Genomic DNA, 21,810 nt, shown 5'->3' on the forward strand with positions numbered 1-21,810 from the left:
AGGTGTAACGAATGTTACAATGCAATGTAGATAATGATTTTAATCCAAAATATAATCAATATTTTTTTACTAAAAATTTAATTAATTTTCCATTTGCATCAAATTTTATATATTAACATTTTTAAAGAAGTTTTTCAAAAACAAATTTAAAGTGTATAATAATATCACTAATATTATATAAGTATAATATACTTAACGATGTCAGTTTCATTTTTGTAATTTCAAAACGATTTTAATTCAAGCAGCTAAAACAATGGTTTATCAAGATGTTAGGTCATAAATGACAAATAAAAATATTTTAATACCAAATTTTAATATTATATTAAAACTTTTAAGGTTTATTTGTTTATACATGAATTTAAAATATTTTTAATCGGTGAAAGGATAAACAAAGTTTAAAACATTGAGATATACTGTTTAAAGCATTAAAAATATAATAACTCACTACAGAATCAGATGCATAAAACTTGTATTTATTAGGTTTTCAGATGTTAAGGATAGGTGCCAAGAGAAAAATACAATTGTTTTCTAAATTCTTGACTATATTATTAACGGTTTATTTTGGTTTTTAAATATATTTTGATCATCAAGTAAAACTCAATTGCTTAATATATATGCTAATTACAATTTACAGTAAGTATTATTATGTACGATATTCATGTTTCTTTTTATAGTTTTCATGAAAATACTTTCCTATACTACTTATACTAATTGGACCCTATATTATGTCCTATTTGCATAATTTCTATAATTAATACTTAGGAGATATTACAAAAATTAATCTAAAATACAAACAATCAAACAATAGGTAATAATATTGATTATAACTAAAAAAGAAATCAGGAATTTGTTTTTTCTACATTACAAAAAATAGATATCTTATGCACATATTAATAGAATATTGTTTTTTTATGTACCTATAATATAATATAGTAAACTGATATTAATTTTCTACAGTTTAAATTAGATTTACAAATTAATTTGTGGTCAACTAAAACTAAGCATGTTCATACTTTATTAGCATTTCATACTGTCACCATGACATATCTTTCCATAAATTAATAATACAAAAAAAAATGTTAACAATTGGTTGTAAGTATAGTTTTATAAATAATGATTTGAAAATTAAAAATTTTTATATTGTATTGATTCCATATTGAACACATTTTATTGTATTTAAAAACAACAAAATGATTTAAATAAATAATAATAGGTACTCTATTCGCTATAGAATATTTTATGAAATAGGTAACTATATAATGATGTAATGTATACATATTTGTATTGTGTAGCGTAAAATTAAAAATAACATTTTTTTCCTATTCTACCCAAATTCAAACTAATGCCTTTCGTTTTGTAAGTAATTGACAGTTAATAAAAGGCTTAAATAATAAAAATATATACACGATCATATAATATATATAATATATATTATGCATAAATATATATACACATATTATCATGTAAATAATTGACAACTAGAAGGAAAAATGCACGTCCAAAAGGTCAAATGCATGCGTTTATAAAAGGTTATATATTATGATATAACTTAAGTTCACAACTTAACGTAAGTGGTTGGATGGGTCATTTTATAATGTACACAAAGTTTTATAAAAAAATGAGGATTTCATTATTGAATAATAGGATACATTTTATGTACATGTTAAAAAAAAAAAATAATTTTAAAATACCGACAACACTACTAACATGATATTATAAAAACGATGTAACACTACTACACTTAATAAGTACAAGTAGTGATGTAATTCATGTTCATTTGATGACCGTAAATACAATGGAGGAATTTAAGATCATACATTAATTTCAACGTTTTCATTTCGAAGACGCCTCAGGAGTTATTATTATAAATTATATTTGTTATAATTGCAGGTTATTATTTTCAGAAAATGTAATTTAAAATTTAAAAAAAAAAATTTAAAACTGTGTTATATTAACTGCGTATATAAGAGTTTAGATATATACTCATATGAGTATGAAAAACAAGCGGTAACAACGGTCGGTAGTTTGTAGACTGAAAATACAATTTGTCATATGTGACGAAACAAAAGTTATCGATTAATTTCTGTTAGAAACCGTTACGATCCGATAACACAAATGTCCATATTATTAATTAATTACCCATCACTTCCGACCGATAATCATTATTATTAATATCATTATATATTATTATTGTTGTTTGCTATACGATGATTTACGATTTAATAGTGTCTTCGGTCGACGATTATATACGTTATATTACAGAAAACCGCGAGGTTAAAATGTAAATCAAAATGTTTTATTTATTATTATTATTGTATTATTACTATAATGCGCCGTCCGGAACGACAGCCGCGGACGAGCTCATATCCATCGGTGTCGGTCGTGCCATGCTATCGTGTAGTGTTGTTCCGGTTCGGGTGACCAACAATTGTCTGACAGCCAGCAGCCGACTATGACGGTGGCCATGCCGATCAGCAGGGCAAGTATTATATACAGCTCGGCTTTACCTGAAACATAATTTTCCGAGTGTCATCATAAAAATGTAATGATATTGAGAAAATCGATTTTTTCCCCCATTATGTTAACCGTTGTACAAAAATTTTGTAATTCAGATTTCATTTGGTAGGTACGTACAGAAAAATATATATAAGCTGATTCATTCAGCATTCTTGATTTTTGACTTTCATAATGAATTTATTCAAATTTGGATTTTAGAATTTTTAAGTAGGTGTTCAAAAAACTTTATTTTTAATCATTTAGATTTATGTGTCACGTTGTCACCATGTGTCATGTGGTGATGCAGACTTTTTTCAAAAGAGAACCAACCTTTTTTACTATCAATAAATAATAAATTGTTAACATGTAATTTTTTTTCTTTAAAGCAATGATGTATTTGAATCGAAATTTAAACGAATAATTTTTACTCACTATTAAGTGAAAAATAGGGTTTATAATTAGTTTGCTCGATGCAACACCCTAACATAGGTAGTAAATTTGAATTTAAACATATTCAGTAAACTTACTGTTGAGACGTCAACCACAGTAAATAAACGATAAATAATCGTGTTATGTTGCATCTATGTTAAAACTTGCTAAAACAAATATCCGGTGACACTGGCATACAAAAAATAATCTAAATTGATATGTCACAATATGTTTAAAACACAAACCAATACCTACATAAATCAGATAATCAGAATATACTAAATTCGGTAATCAATACTGAAAACTATGAAATGTATTTATACTGGTATTTTAATTTGTTTTTTTTTTACCTTTTCCAATCTATTTATAGATACTTATCATATTCCTTATTTTAGATTAATAAACCGCGATATCATAACAAATAACCGAATCAAAATCCAAAACCCAACATGCAATCTAATGAAATAATTTGGCTCCCTAGCACTGATTAATCTGATTATAAATATACAAATATTATTATGTTTATTATTGTCGTTTTTTCATTTCCTCTATTTTTTCCCAACAGTTTTGTTTATTTATTTTTTTCTTAACAAATTTCGTAGTAAAACGTTTTCGTTGTGGACGAAAAAAACACAATGCTCAATTTAATATTTAAAACATGAGGGTAGAGCGAACGAGTCTTGCATTAGATACACGAATCATACGGATACACATAAAACATACGACATATACATATTCGCAATGGAAAACAACACGTTATTTTCACCACATTCGCGCGCAAACGCTTTTACTACCTACGCGTGTTCATAATTGTATGTATGTATGGTGTGGCGTTTCAGAGTATATATCGAGAAACTCGCTCGGAACATGGTCACCGGGGAATACCATCATGTGGTTACTCTTTTTTTTTTTATATATTACTATACAAACTTAATCTCGAGAGAAATTGACAACGCGCGTTTAAAAAGACAGAATCTTTCCGAGGAAATACGTCTAGGGTATATGGCGAAAGGGATTTTATAGGTCTCGTGGCCAAAACTATATAGCTTACACAAGACATGTGCTATATACATAAGTGTATATACTTATGGTAACAATAAACCTGCAGCGCGTGTTTTATATCACGACGAAACAACTAAAAACATATTGTTATTATAATAATTCATATAATATTATATAGGTACTTTATATATATATATACTATTCATTACGTCATTTGTATAGACACGTATACACCTAATTTATTCTCAAGCAATGCGGTTTTAAAATATCAACGATCTTTAGAAAATGTCTTCTCGGACCTTTTTTATTTTTAGTTCTATAAAAACGAGTCATGATTATGCTCAAAAAAATATTACAATTTTTATTATACTGCTGTTATATAATATGAATAATTCATTTTTCATGGATTAGAAATTGAATTATGATGCATACATATATAATATATTTTTAATAAACGTTTACGACGTCGGTTTTGTTACTATACCGTTCGGCGTATTAAAATGATTATATTAAATTTCGATAAACTCTCAATTGAAGTCACCAATATAAATGATCATAATGACATATTAATTTTAGAAATTAGTAGGTAGGTATCTCTAATATATCAACTGATTTTGATGGCATGGATCATCTATAAACTGACTAACTGATAGGAATATTAAGATGATCAAATAATGTAATTATTGCAATATTGCTTAGGTATAGGAAAAATATACCCGAGACTTGTGTGGCGTAGTGGTTTGCAATAGTCGTGGTCAAGCATTGTTTGGCGCCACTAGCTCCCCGATGGATGACCACCCTGGTTTTAGCGACGAATCCTCGATCCATTTTTACAAAAATAACAAGCCATAATCCTCTACATTAAAAATAACCGTAACCACTAACAAATAAGTCATAACAGTCATAGTTGCCGATGCATCAAAAACTAATAACAATAATAAAAAAAGATTTCTTATAATAGCTCATATATACTACTAATAAAACTTTTTTATGTAGATTTAGATGGTGAGAGGAGCAATGAAAATAAGAAAAACAAATATTAAATGTTTTGTTGATTATTCATTATTATCATAACTATCTTATATAGATATAGTTACTCATTTATTTACGTGTAGTAATACATTTTACCTTGAGTTGGTTATATTTCAGGTGTAAAAGGGAAGGTCACTAACAAATTTCTATGGGCTCTGTTTTGAAACTTACCAAACTTCACGTCCAAACTTCTCGAGGTATAAAACACTTTTATTGTCTTTTTTTCACACACTAAAAATTAATAACAAATAGACCTTTTACTTACATCAATAATCTTTATTATTATACCATATTACAATAAATTATTAAAAAAACTATTACAGAGGAAATTATTAGGTATGTTTTAATAAGAATATTATATATATTATGTTTAAATGATTATGCGTCATACAAGGATGTTATAATATGTATATAAGATGTAACCAACAATATGGACCGTGGTATAGATTTCAGTGTCTGGTTGTGATACATATAGCACTTTTTGAGATTTATATTTTACTGACAGGTACTTAGGGGGGTTTTCACTATACTATCCGCAGCACTGAAAAATGTCACTCCAACATTTCATCCATCTTTAAGAACGAAACTACCGGCGTAGGTGGGACGAAATATATTTTTATTCATAATTATACACATCGTCCTAGGATCACAGCTATAATAGGTACATATCTAAAATTAACTTTAATCGACTAAAAACTTTTAAAATGCAAGATAGTATGACGATCGAATCGATCGTATAATAAAATGATTCAAATAATGTATCTACAACTATGATAATTTATACGCAATTAATTATTATTATACCTTAATGTTTTAGGACAGTAAAAGTGTTTCGATTTTCGACTTCAGTACTTCGTTCGATCAGAAAGTAAATCTAGTTGGTACTTTGGGGGGTCAAAAGTAAAAAATTCTCAATATTTTTTTAAATAATCGGGATAAACAAACTAAAAATTAAGTGGAAAACGGGAATTTTTATGCACTGTCAGTTTTAAACAAAATCTATTTTGGTTTTTAATGTAACTTTAAAATAAATGACTATAGATTCATGAAATTTTCACCAAATTTTTATAGTATATTCTATCCACCATGCAATTTTCAAAAAATTTTGACTTAAGTTGAACTATTTATAGGCATATGCAATTTTCAATCATTATTAGTTTTTTTTTAATTAATAACGATAAAAATTTACTTGTTGAGTTGAAAAGCTTGAAAATACAAGGCTCCAAGCATATTGTTACAACAGCAGTTGAAAAATAAAAGAAATATATAGTCACAATTTTTTTTTATAAGCATTCAAAGTTTGAAATTTGACTAAATACGTAAAAATTACGGCAATGTTCAAATTATTTTAGATAAAAATTTATAAAAGTTTTTATTTTTAAATCTAAGATCTGAAATTTTTAATAATCTATAATATGTCTTAGACAAATAAACCGTCTCCGCTCAGAATCGTTTTTCGTATAAAATGATATAATATCATTGGATTCAAATTTAATTCCATCCATTAGAGTAACCCACTTGAAACCTACTGTACAGCAGAGCGACATCCACGACTTACCCGCTTTTTTTTAAATAGCTTTCCTAGTCGTTTACAACACAAAGTTTGATATTTGATAATAAGTTATAAAATGTTATAAATAAGCTATAATTAAATATAAACTATTTAACTATGTATAGATTCAGTAAAGCGTCGTCCACAACATTTTATATAGGTAGTTATACTTATAATATTGCTTACTACAAAATTGTCGCTTACAACAAATAGCTTTTTAACTTCCGATGTAATATAATAATAGGTATAATTGAAAGCACCTTGGGAAATTCAAAATTAACTGAGACGTATACTCACGGAATTTTTTATCTATAGTAGGTATCTAGGTTTTATCAAAACCTGCTTGTAAATGTCAGAATTTCTAGATTTTTCTGATTTATATTGGTAAATTTTTGAATATACAAAGTAGTTTAGTCCAGCTGATTACTATTATATTGTAATGCAAACTTTTATAAACGATAAATTATAAATCTTAGAACTTAGGATAAACAATATTATAATGTTTTTTATTATGGCAAAAGTTCGAAGTATACTTTTATATAATTGTCACTTAAAAGATTATAATTGGAAATTATAATTATGTTCCAACTATGACAGATTTTTTTAATACTGTTTGTTCTTGTTGCTGTAAAATATTGTTTTTCATATTACACTATAGATTTATCAAATAAACAGTGTTTTAAGAAATAAAAAATAAATTGTTTGTTTCATATTAGGTATATAGTAAGTATCTTTTGAAATAAACTGATGTTTTATAAATATTTTCAGACAAGGTAACTTATTCATGTATATGTTACCGGCAAAGACGTAAATTAAGGAATTAATGTTAATGACTAGTCAATAACGATATTTCCGATCAAATTAGGCAGTACACGATATTGACTAGTAAATATCGTTAATGTCTATTATAATCAGTCAATGATGCAATTAGAAATATCTCCTAGGTAATGACAATAACTCCGGGATTTTTCAGGCATAATTGACAAAAATATAAAATATTCTTGCGTTGTAAAATCGATTTATCTAGATATAATAAGTACGTACGATAAAGCTGATAAATCTAATCCTTTTTACATTTTTGGATTTTTGTAATATCTTAGATTCGAACAAAGATCAAATTAATAATCATAGACAAAGGGCCATAACTAACCTTTAAAAGCAAGCACAAAAAATGATGAAGTATTCTAATACTAAGTTAACAGAACTTCAAGTAGGAATTACTGTAAGAGTACTTATACCTGACGTGGATAGAGCACGTGGCTCACCCCTTAATCTTTTGGCGGTCATTGTTTCATATGAAGCTGATATGTATAAATTATGTAAGTACAATAAAAATTAATTGTTAAAATAAATTAATAACAATATTAAAATAAATTACTATGTAGGTACGGAGTATGGCATGCTAAAAAATAGGTTCACTAGAGCACAACTCGTTCCGTGTCCTGAAAATATATTGAATTATGAAAAAACAATCGCGACTGCCGGAGTAAAAGAAATTACGGTTCGTGAGGCTGCTGGAGATTGTGAAAATAAATAATTATTAATTATGTATAATTTATCTTGTATTTTTACATTTCTGACCTAATTAAAATATTTCGTTAAACATAATTATCAACATTGCCTATCAGTATTAGACATTAAAGTAAGTTCCTAGTCATAGTTCTAAATGTGTTAACAAAATATTTAAATTTTACAACCTTGCCTATGTTGTCAGTTAATTCCTAGGCATTGACAATATCGACTACTAATGTTAGGAATTTATAATATTGGCTAGGCATTTACGTTATTAACTAATTTACATCATTGACGGTAACATATATATATACCTATATATTATAAACCCTGCTGCATATTTAAATAGTTTATGAAGAACTTTGTGAAAGAGATTGAATTTTTATTACTATTCTCATTATTATGCTATAGTTGACAAAATGTATATTTAAGTCCCAAGTCATTTAAATGTATGCCAAAAGCAACGTTTTGACAAATATGTCGTCTGCTCTTGAACATGATGGATTATCTAATCACGTCATTTTAATGATTTTTGATGGATACTTCCGTACATTAATCCTTCGTAAATCATGACCGTAACATTATCACCTGGTATAATGTTAATCAAACATATTCAATGTACATAATTCCGGTATCAGTATACTTTTGAATCGATTACCTAAAATAATTATAAAACATATTAGTCACTTTATGAAACACAAAGCGACATTAATGTAAATCGTAACTATTGAGTATATATTCTATATTGGGAATATTAATATTATATTATAAAATATTTAGTACCTACCATTGTTTCTGATTAGTCAAAATGTATGATAAGTAATAGGTACAGTTAATAATAGGTACCTAACTAAATAACATTTTAATAGATGTGTCAATAAATAAAATACAAATATTATTGAAAAAATCAATTATTGGCACCCCATGCCAATAACTAAAATTTGACAATTATGATAATCAGTTATTGGCATACCATTTATAATGAATAATAACAAAAAAAATGTGTTGAAAACTGTATTTTTATATTAAAAAAGTTCTTAGAAACCAGTATATGTCATTTATAATTGAATAAAATAGTTACAAACTAAATAAGAGCTTAATTGCTAATTGTAGTTAACTACAAAAATGGATAATATTGTACCTGTTTTTGGAAATCCTCCGGAGTGCTCGAAACAGGTGTAATTTATAAATAACGTCAACGAAAAACATCAACAGTTTGGCCAGATAATAAAAAAAAAGTCATAAGGTACTCAAAATGAACATTAATTATAAATAAAACAAATTTTTAGTGCCAATAACTGTACACTTTACCCTATATTCTTTATTTTTACGAATTAATCAAGATTTATTCAGATATAACCTAGACGACTACAGAATTTTCATTTTATCAGAATATATTTTATACGATTTTTTTTAATGAAAAAGGTTTACTACACTTACTAAGTAAGTCACTGGACGGGTGGTCCATTTGCTTTTTTTTATTACACCGATTTATAACAGTTTCTTTGTTTTCATCTGCAACTTTCCTCATTTTACGTTTTCTTGTCTGATATATGTATGTAGGTGTATTGTTCCTCACATATTGTGTTAACCTATAGCGAACAAGATGTAATGGTAGAGGAAAAAAGTTTTTTTTTTTTAATACCCGTAAAAAGGTGTGAATAGCAAAATTATTGTGTGACGGTACCCACGACAAATCACAAAAAAAGTTTACGCGTAAAATACATGCAAAATAACCCTTAACGAATAAAATGTGTTAAATTGCTAATAGTTTGTTTCGTGATTTTCATATGCTCCTGCGGAAGGAGTCACGGAAGGAGTAGAAAAAAAATAATAAAACTATTTTGAACGACGTTAGTGTATACGTGTCTATACGTGAATCCTTTCGGGTTGTTTTTTTTTCACCAAACTCGTAAAGTTTAAACGAAAATCAGCCAACCAGAAACGGATCGTGCATGAAATGCACCACATATGCCGAAGTTTTTGAATAATCTAAGCAGTTCGTGAGTATTGGGTATACGTATGCGCAAAGTGAGGGGAGGAGATGAACCTTTATAATACGCGTGGAACGTAAATCCGGACGGTATTTAACTCCACGACCACCCCGACGTTATTTAATAATAACATAGTCATTTGAACCCTTGCTTTCAGGTTTATACACGTTTCTGATACCTTTCGTTTCCACGAGAAATCCACACAGCAGCCGGAAATCATTATCTTTATTTTATAATGATGATAGGTTATAATATTATACAAAGCGTTAAGCTAGATAATATATTATTTTAAAATCAAGTTGTATTGTCGAAAGACGCACATTCTATCGTATAATAGTTTAATATTACGGTGTCAAATCCAGTGACGAGTAGGAAGATTAGGTGGTGAGGCTTAAAACGTGTAAACAGTATGACATAATGTAGTTATTTCTATCATTGCTCATTTTTAAATTAAATTACAATTTCACCATAAATGTTACCATATATACTTGTCACTATAACGAAATATTAATGTATCGACATGAACAGTTTTTTTTTAATTTTGTCAACTTTTACAATATAGCAAAAGCCATATAAGAATATTATGTTTTAATTTATCAGTAGGTATAAGTATTTCTAATTCAATATTTTAATTTTTAAAGTAAAAGAACTATGTCCGAGTGGGATCGATTGTGTAATAAATCCAACCGTATCAAAACCTCAATCTTTGTAGGTATGAGTTCTTCACACAATTATCTATGAACTACCTATGTAAGTTCACCATGTTTTGTTAAAATTAAATTACGAATCTTAAAATGTATTAAATAAAAATTATGTGGGATCAATTTTGATGTGACCACCTATTGATTATATTATTACAAAAGCATATAATAATACGTCAAAAGCCTTAAGGTATGAATTCCCTGCTGCGTTTAAACGACCACCGTTGTATTCGTGCTGTTCTAATGTCCTCTGCGTAAAGACACAGCAGGAAAACTCTCCTTTAGGATAGGATTACCTTAATACATTTTTCTTAAAATTAAGGTAATATCTATCATTTCCACTCTCCAGTATTTTACATTGATTTTAATTACAAATAAGTCAACGGGATTTGTTGGTCCTGTATTAATATATTTAGTGTAGGTATATACTAATATTATATACAATAAAAATAATATGCGATTTTTGAAAATAATAAGTGTAATTAATCAATAATTTTATTTCAGAAATTACGTGCATGTGATTTTTTATTTTGTTAAGTCAGGACGATTTTTAAACTTTTATTGATCAGAGCACACGGATAAAATTAGTTTTTATTTTTATGGTAGTAATAATATTCATATTGACATGATTGTCATTTGTCTTAATTCTACAACTATATGCGTAGTTTTTCTTTTAATATTAAATATTAATAATAATACAAAAAAAATATATATATAAAGCGATAAAAAATTACATTAAAATTTTAAGCACCGTGTTGCAACCCAAAAATAAATACTTAGATAATAATTTAAAATAAATTTGTTTTACGTTTTTAATTTGTCTTCGTTTTTGTATACAGCAAACATTGGTAGCTTAAAATAAATATTATATCAATTTTATATAATATATTATTATTAATAATAATCGTTTATAAATTGAAACTGAAATAAATTGTAATAATTCTAGCTTTCTTCTTTTCCCGTACCATATAATATATATTTAAATACGCGAGAACAATACTTAACTATTCATTAATCTTAATTTATTGCTTTTTTTCTTGAAACCATTTTCTATTCTGTTAAACAATAGATTTATTTATTAGTTCTTAGCTGATTTTCATACAGAACACGTGTGCGATAGAACCACTTGCGTTTTTGTGAAATTAAATTTACCATCGACGATTCGTGGTTGCATTTGCACGTACTGATATAATACTTGTATTATATACGATGTAATCTATTAGTTATCACAAACATTAGACTACAATTACACTGCTTGCAAACACTATAATCTATAATATGTATGTATAATATACATTATATCAATAGGATAGTCCCCAATGGGTTATGGCAGTTTTGTGTTATTAGTTAACGAGAAAACTGCGGAAAACACAGTGAACTATCCTCTTTATAATATATAATGTTACAATAATTATACTATCCTTCCGGTGGAACTTATTCTTCGGTGTTTATGAACATTCGGATAATAATAATATATAATATTAACAAATCGCACTGGCGCACAAATTATACTATACACATTATATAATAATATACTATATTATTAAATTTTATAAATTTATAAAATTATCGTATATCGACTCATCCCAACCATAATGGCGATATAATGTATATATTAAAATATATTCTAGAGGAACAGCCGGACGTTATTATTATGATATAACAGTAAATAGTAATATTACCGTCTCCCGCAACGGTTTTGGTGGATATATTATTTATATTAAATAGTAGAGAAATGGTTGCAGTTTGCACACGAACATCACGCGTATTTTATACGCAAATATTAATATTTTGACTAGTTAATAATAAGTATAATAATGCATATTAATAATGCGCATAAAATAGTCATATATAATAATATAATGTACAGTGGCGAAATGTTGTACCAGCAGTTATGTATGATAAATTTACGCGTGTTTATACATATATGATATATCCGGGTGTGAGGTGGTGAGCGGCTTAGGTATATACATATTTATATTATACAATCATACATATATAATATATGTGTACCTATGGCATACATGTATAAAATAATACAGGCATTTCCGTTCAGTTCTTGTTTTATTCACGGCCCAAGTCACTCGATTTTTTATTCATAGTTTACATCAACGAGCGCCACTATTATACAGCTCTGCAGCAGTTGTCCAGTACCATTACTAGCCATTATTCGCCGCCGCCGAGTGAAACCACACGCCATTATTTATTTGTTTTATTTATATTTGTAAAGTCGGTACACGCCAAGACAAACATTACGCACTATAGTGCATAAACGAATAAATAGTTAGGTATTACTACTTAGATTAAATTACAAAATATAGTACGATATTCGTATGTTACGGAAATGTAAACTAAAATATAGTTTGATGATAGATCCAGAGCACATCAATAAAAAAAAAAAAAAAAACATTTGACAAAAGTATGGAAAAGTATTGAAGCTCTACAGTCATCATGTCGATAAATACGTGATGAGCAGGTGAAATAGCAGAAGAGTAATACATCTCCGGATCTGTAACTATAGATAATATCACTTGTTGTTGTTGAGATCCAGTAAGGAATTAATATAAATTGAGAATAGGTAAATGCGATATGGTGTATTGATATTGTGTACCTACCTACTTGATTGGTATTTAGAGTTATAGATGTTATAAATATTTGGGACCCCTTAAATGAGTTGAGTACTAGTTAAGTATAGTTAGGTATACATAGAAGCTTCCATAGTATTATGTTATGTAATAGAAACTTACGAACACTATTACACTAACTAATGTTCCATATTATATTGATACTATACATATTTGCTTGCATAAACTCACCAAGTGGCTGATCACTGCTCTTCCATATGTAACTATACACCGTGCCTGGATCAGTTCGTCGCCATTCACCTCGCCAACCTCGTCGTGAAATGGCGCTGTTGTTGTTGTTGTTGTTGTTGTTGTTGTTGTTGTTGTTGTTGTTAATATTGTTGTTGTTATTGTTGTTGCCGATGTTCGAGTCCAGAGGCGATCCAGCTTGAGGTTGAATTGGTTGTCCCGTTTGTGGTCTACAATTGCCATCTGCGAATATAGGTAAGATTTTATAATATTTGAATTGGAATATTAAGAAATAAAAATAATTAAACGCACATTTATGTTGGTATGTGCAATTATTATAAAACTCATTAACCATTCCTATTTAACTCTGTAAATGTTGTTTAATCTGAGGTGCGATTTTCCTCCACAAACTATTCACATAAAATTTTTATTATTTACCATGTACCAAATTTACTCATTGTTTTAGTCAACAAATTATAAATATCTTGATAAATAAACAACTATTGTTTTAATTGTAAATTACATGTAAATTGAAAAATGTTAAATTTTGGCTTATTAGGAATATTACTCGTAATGAAATATGCAGTTCACTAATTTAACCGAATACTATGTCTCTTGAATTTCACTTCAACCAATTTCAGTTTAGATCATACCGAGCATCCTTTACTTACTATGCATTGCAGTATCAAACGTGTATCTATAGATAGGTATGTATATAATATTGACCTTAACAATTACAGAAAAGTACGCACATCGGAAATTTAATGTAGGTACGCATTTTAAAATAAATAAATATATGTATATATATTTTCTATACTTGGGCTACGTTCTAAAATATTTAATTAACAGCTAATAGTCTATATATTAAAATATTAATTATAATACACTATGTTATTAGGATTAAAATAACATTATGTTTCAGGCATGTGAAATGATTATTTTAAATGTACGAGTAATAGAGTAAGCTTTAATATGATGAATTATATTATTACAATGCTAGATCTTCTGACTGGTGGTGATTAATTACAACCATGTTCATAATTACACATCAAAAACACTAATAATTGTATTAAAACGTATAAATATTGAAAGCTATAGCTTCCGTATGGTACAAGTCACATAACAAGTTAATACAACCATAATAAATGCGAATTTATTTATAATAAGTCGAATTTATTTTTATCAAAATGTTATCAATTTGTAATTGTAAATGATAAATTCATAATTTAAGTACAAATAATACGCATACAAACAAACAAATAAGTACATCATTATATAATGTGCGTTTCAATGTTGTGGTAATTTTGTGACTGTTAAAGAATAAAATACATTTTTTTCTTTTTTGTATTTTTAATTATATAATAAAACTAAGTCCCCAAAAGTTTATTCAAATAACAACGTCATTTAATTCGGTTCATAATCAGACGAATTGCTAATGTAAAAATGTATTGAAGGAAAACTGAAAATTATTATGTCATTACTTAAATCAGTGAGGATTAAAATGGCCAACGAGCCATGTTTAAAAACAATTGAAAATGAATACGTTTTTAATTGTACAAGCTTTATATTTTTTCTAGTATCGCTTTTAAAATATTAATGTTACACACAGTACAATATATTAAATAAATCTAATTCTAAATTAATTTTTAATAATCTAACCGAATATCATTACAGCACCTAAGTATAAACAATACACGTTGAATTATAATGGATTTTTCAATGAATATTTGTAAAAGAACAGGCATTTTTTTCGTGTGAAAACTAAAATATTGTCCATTGAATAGAAGACTAGAAACATAAGTAAGTTTTTCAAAACAATAATGTAATTTACTTGACAGTAACTTTTCACTCCACAAATTAACTTTAAAAATGTGGATTAAAGCTATAAAACTGTAACTGAAAATTCACAAAAAAGCAATCTGTTTGATTACTTTTTAGATTCTGAGCAGTACAATGAATGTAATGGTAGGTATTACAATGATGAATATTACAAAAAAAAAATTTTGTCATTATTTACATTTTATAGAATAAAAATTGTTAAAATCTTCAACGTTGAGTGTGGTGTCTGGTATAGGTTACCTATCAATACTTAGTCAACGAGGTACACTCGACACCTATTATACACAGCAGAGTGATATCTCTGTTTTTTTAAAGAATTGTATTTTAGATTAAGAGTGGTGATAGGAATATTATTTTGGTTTTATAATGGTATGACTTTTTTTTATGTGTACCAGTCACCATATTTTTATGTAAACATTTTTTTCTAGTTGGATCTTTGAGAATGAGAAAGTAAAAAAACCCAGATATTTTCTTAATAATCTAAAAAGATTACGTGAAAACGAAAATATGAAATCAACACTATTTTTTGACAGTAAAAATATTAAAAAATAGCCGCCTGTTTGGCATTTTTCGCGGAAAAAATTTAATTTTTATTAATATATTTGTAGAAAAATGTATAGTGTATAAATTTCTAAGAATTTTAATAGTAAAATAAGTAATATGGTACCAATGGCCATTGGCCACCATTTAAATAAGCAAAAAATATTCCTAGTTTCCGTAAGTTGCAAAAAATGTGTATGTGAGCTACTCTTTAGTTATCAATAGAGGTTGAAGAAATAAGCTATAGGTAATCAGGGAATCTATTTATAAAGGGTGTCTCAGAAAGGTCCGAAAAAAAATTATGCTAATTAAACGTATGATAAAAATTATGAATATTATATGATACCTAAGTAAATAATTTAAGAAATATACTCATATAAACAAATTCTCAAAAATTATATTTTTAGAAAAGTTATTATGTTCCAAATTAATTTAACCAAAAAAATATTGAATTTTAAAAATATTCTAAAAAATAAACTTTTTGACTTAGATGATAAATCTTTTTACCATCAAAATTGTTCTTATAATCAGATTTACAAATAGGCTATTTTGAATTAATCCAAAAAAATGTTTATCAATTTTTAAGTTTTTTTCTATCAGTGTTAAAAAATAAAACATAAATTATACAGAAATGTAGTGCAAGTGTCTATAAATTGTATAGAAAAAAATTTTAAATTTGAATACAACAAAAGTTATTCCATATGTCAAATCATCGTGAGACACTGTGTATAACTTTTATTGGAAAAGGTTTAGTGTTATTTAAGTTTATTAACTTTGAATAAACCAACATGGGTTTTTAGCTATATAACCTTCGTCCGTGGAAAAATGAAAAAATATAGCACTATAAGGTGTATCTTAGTTTTGGTGTACTCAATTCATAGGAAAATCAGCGACGGTGTACCGGAGGTTTGTGAAAAAAAAAATCGACCGAGATGGACAATTCACGTATGGGAAATAGCACTTGAGGTATAAATTCTAATTTTTATTAATACCTTTATAATCTGTAAGTTGTAAAAATAATGGAACAAAAAATGTTCTATTTCGTTGGTATCAATTTTAAAATCCCGGTTTAAGCTCTTCTTCATTGGAAAGTTTTCTCTGAGAACTTTCATTCAGACTTTAACTAAATTTAAACAAATTGAGCTAAATCAATCCAGCCGTCTTCGAGTGATACGAATATTTACGGTTAGCAACGGACAGTATTTAATTTTTATTGTATAAATTACTACTATATAATAATGGATTTGATAAGTTTAAAAATAAATAAAATAAAATATTATAAGAAATAAAGGCTGACATCAGGTCAAATTTTTTTGTATGTAATAGTTTATCATTTGTTTTAAATGTAATACATGTATTACAAATTACAATGACTAACTCAATGACAATCTACATTCAAAAAGCAGTATAAAGCAGAAAAAGTTAATTATTATTATTTTATTTGTGTTGTTTGATGAGGACAAAGTTTTTGTTTTTCGTAAAAAAGAAAACTAGTAAAGTTACGAAGTTCAATATATAGTACGCATTATAACGTTTTCATATAGCAATTAAGAGTTATCAAAAGTACCTACATATTTATTCACGATTTTTTTAAGTGTCTAAATTTAAAATTAGATATTCAATTTTAAAGTAACGATTTTAGTTATTCTGTTGTAATTTCCTAGTTGTAAGTTCTTTTTGTTGTTATATATATATATATATATATATAATATAATTAAATCACGGTATATTATTATGATCAATTTAAGCAATCGATTTTCAAATAAAAACCTTTTAATTACGTGAAATAAAACATAACATAAATCCCTGGCCGCAATACAAAATTTCAAGAAAAACCAAAATAATAATAAACCGACTCAGAATCGGACACACACACCTCACAAATGGACACCTCATGAAGAACCAACCACGGTCAGAATGCACCACATGCGGAGTAACCCTCTCAGTAAAATACTTGATGACAGAATGCCGAGCAAATGAAGAAGAAAGAGAAAAACTAAATATACCAACCAATTTATACGCATCAACCGGACCCGACTGTCAACCCAAAAAAATCATGTCATTCCTCAGGACAACCAAAATATATAAATACATTTAATTAGAATAAAATAAATATAGTCAACAGCCCTTCCCCTTATTATTGTAATTAAATTGTCACCTAAAACATGTAAATTTTAAGTACCTAATAGTATAATGTAAATTATGTATAAAGCTAATGGCCCATGTCGCCGAAGCTAAAAATAAAAATAAAAAAAACAAAACCTTTTAATACTATAATGTCTACAGTATCCTATAACCAGCGTTAAGTTTATCGATACACAACAGGACAATTTGTAGATATCTTCTAATCTGAGATGGTAGACGGGTAACTCCATTATATAAGCTCTAAAACGGTAAACCTTCATGGCAGACATTTCGTACACACCTGCGTAGTATTATATATACAAGGAACGTATATTGAAACTCACACACCTCGCTCGATGTTCCGATCGCTTTTTCCTTTAACGCGTTTTCTGTTTGTCGCTTTAAACAGGCTCGCGTAGACACACACACTCACACACAAACTAACGCAGAAAATGCATTGTAAAAGTTTAACGTGGCTCTACGAGTAAAGCGTTTTCGGGCAATTATTTTATTCGTTTATCGTGCTAGAAGTGCAGATTCTGCTTAACCGCACACCACTCGTCCGAGAGAGGATATTAATTATATTTTTTTCTCCCCGCCGCATCGTTCGCCTTGCAAATCTCGTGACGTCTGCAATGAAATCTCACATGTACCTACCTTCTATTATATAGGTACGCGCGAAGTGTGCTCGGCACGAAACTATCTCTGCAGGCGGACAAGATGACACGACGACTATATATTATTATATATATATACGATATTACAGCAGGAGCAGGACCTGACCCCGTCGCCGTCACCAGGGCATTCTGTAATTTCTGCCACGGTCATTTGTCATTGGAGCTTTCCGACTGAACGTCATCAATCATGGTCTTTAACATTGTGTGCGGCGTGCCATCCGTCCGCCGCCCGTTCGTTCGTTTTAGGACGCGCGCGCGCACGGTAATGCGACGACATGTTGTCATTATGTGCAGCGTGTTTGTGTATGTACACCTAGCTATACTACGGTCACAATGACGACACGCCACTAACGGGCAGAGCAAGAATAGTGGTGATGGCGGTCCCTTGTGTTTTCACACGCGTTTCCGTTCACACGTATCCCATTACCACGGTATAATATTTATATATATATATATACACATGTATACCTGGTGCGGTTTATGTGAGGGGGGCAAGGTGACCGGCTGCGCGGGGTCGATATTATTCAAATCGTTCTACCACGACGCGTTAGTCTTCGAGCTGCGAAAATCCCACGTTGTCGCTGAACGATTATCTCTATATAGGAATGATAACATTAATAGTAGTAGATAATCGTGAAAAGTAATAATACTTTCTCTGTCAGTTACAGAGGCTATAAACTGCGGGCTGCACGACCGCCACCGACTATACCAAAAATGCTCCTGAACACTACTAAATTAGCTATTACGTGTGCGTGTGCTTTCGGTGGGTCGCGCACGTCCCTCGATAAGTGCATATGACTGTATATAAGAGTCAGCGGTGGTCCGTTAATAACTACATTTAATATTATTGTAATATAAGGTATTCGAACATAATATTCCTATCCCCAACCCCTGCATAACGGCGATATCCTTTTCACCCTCGAGATTCGTAGTTACAATCATTCCAAGTATGTATTCCTAAAAGAGTAAATTATAATGTAACCTGATATGATTATGATATTAATATATTAATATTGTGTTGCGTAAAAATTAAATTATTATATTAGTAATGTACCAATACAAATTTTATTTAACAAATGTCCTAAGTTTTATGGATGGTGTGTGGCAGAAACTCGTAGAAGATCCACTTTATATCGCATATTGCATTTTATATAAGTAATATAAATATTACATACGACTTTCGTAGAATGTTTTTAGTCACGAGAGAGAAGTCCAATTTTCGTAAACACGTTAATCGAACGAAAACGATTTTCTGTGTTCCGTCAAACTCGTATATTGACGCCCTTTCCACTGCTCGTTTCAAAAAACGTTGTTAGTACCTATAGTGTCGTGATGAAGTTTTACGGTGCTTTTTTTATACGATGATATGAAAAAAAAATTCTAAAACTAACGCTCGTCGATTCATCAAAACGTCACACGGTCGCCCGTACTTGAAAACGACGCAGGGAATGTTTTTACGTAAATAGAACTACCTGAGACAAAACGTTTTATACAATACTTATAATGGTATGTACAGGATGATTGAATTAACAAAAGACATTCATTATTCATAAAACTATAAATGTTTTTGAAAATATTTTTTTATATAACTTGATGTTTTTTTTTTTTAATTTACATAGATTATGAATTATGATATAATATATAGGTACCTATGTATCGTAGGCCATTCAAGAAAATACTTTTTTTATAAAGAGTCTACCATTCGAAGATCTCTGTATAGAGGTAGTGTACTCGTACTTTTTATGTTAAATAGCCACTTGACTTTTAAACTTTTAAAACTTCAATGGTATAATTAGGCTCTTCATCAAATTTGGATATTAAAAATCCTTTATAACGAATAGTTGTTAAATTTAAATTTACTAAAACAAGTAATATATTGAGTTTATAAAAATGAATTATGTTGGTACCAATAATACTATATATTGCATCAATAAATAGCTCAACACATTACTTATTTCATTGAATTATTTTAACGGGAAATTAAATAAGATTTATTTTTATTTTTATTTTTATTTTTAATATAATATTTTCATCATAATAAATTTATTAAATAAAACAATAATTATAATCAATACATTTATTTAAATCAAATCATTTTTTCATAGAACTCTGAGGTACAAGTGCATAAATTTGTTTACAAGCCAGTACAATTTATAGTTTTATATTTAATAACATTTTACATGAACTTATTTTTATAATAAACTAAATAATAATATACTACCTAGGTATATAAATGTATTACATTTTATTGTTTTGTTTAATTTGACTATTGTAACCAGAAATTAGGGAAGAATACACGATGGGAAAACATGTCTTAACATCTACAATTAATAAAAGCCCGATAATGTTTTGTTTGAATGTGAATTGTGAACCACAAGCTAATTTCCTTGTGATTATTTTCCAAAGCATATTACTTTCAATCAAAATTGAGGATGATTTAAATAAAGAGTATATTTAGTGATCCTACTCCTTCTAAAGATGTCTTTATTCATTTTTACGTGGACCATTCAAACATTTTATAATTATTTTTAAAATTAACTATAATGTCTTCTTTTGAAACAGGCACTTTAAACTTATATTAAGCTATATACAGTCAATAAGTTATTCAATATTGTAACATTCATCTTTTTTGTCACTATCCATGCTAAATTTAGTTTCAGTAACATCAGTATCCTTTAAATTATTTTTAGGATGCATTGAGGCCAATTTCTTGATATTGAGAGTCCAATATCCAATATTCATTCCCAAATTAAGCTGAATACGCTTTTAAACAATACGTTAAGACCTTCAAGTTTTGGTTTGATATTAAAAATTAAATTTAACTTGAAATCATGTCATTGATTGTTTTTTTTAAAATATTTTTAGTAAGTATATAATTATTAATATTAGGCAATTAAAGAGATATAGAAAACTTTATTTTTATTTTTTAAATATATACTTGTTTCTGTTGCTTTGTTTGATTACATTGTTTAAAAAAAATTAATTTTACATTTATCTCTACCTTTGTTATAACCAAAGATGTGTCTTTCACTTTTGTCTTTTTCGGAAGAATAAGATTTTAATTTCCTTTTTAATTTTCAAGTCTAGTCTGGGCAAAAC

The 21,810-nt window shown here is 28.1% G+C and overlaps 1 protein-coding gene across 1 annotated transcript in view; it reads right to left on the minus strand.

Moving 5' to 3' along the window:
* Positions 1-521: 521 nt before the first annotated feature.
* Positions 522-21,810, minus strand: part of LOC107166508 (uncharacterized) — a 54,151-nt gene continuing 32,862 nt past the window's right edge. Inside the window, exons 3-4 of the mRNA XM_089224268.1 lie at positions 13,535-13,774; positions 522-2,507 (exon numbers count right to left, since the gene is read on the minus strand). Of these exons, the coding sequence (XP_089080394.1) occupies positions 2,362-2,507; positions 13,535-13,774 (386 nt within the window). The 3' untranslated portion in view covers positions 522-2,361. The remainder of the gene's footprint in view (positions 2,508-13,534; positions 13,775-21,810) is intronic.

Source organism: Diuraphis noxia, unplaced genomic scaffold, assembly GCF_037042655.1.
Source record: "Diuraphis noxia isolate RWA-SAM2 unplaced genomic scaffold, SU_Dnox_SAM2 contig0003, whole genome shotgun sequence".
NCBI lineage: Eukaryota > Metazoa > Arthropoda > Insecta > Hemiptera > Aphididae > Diuraphis > Diuraphis noxia.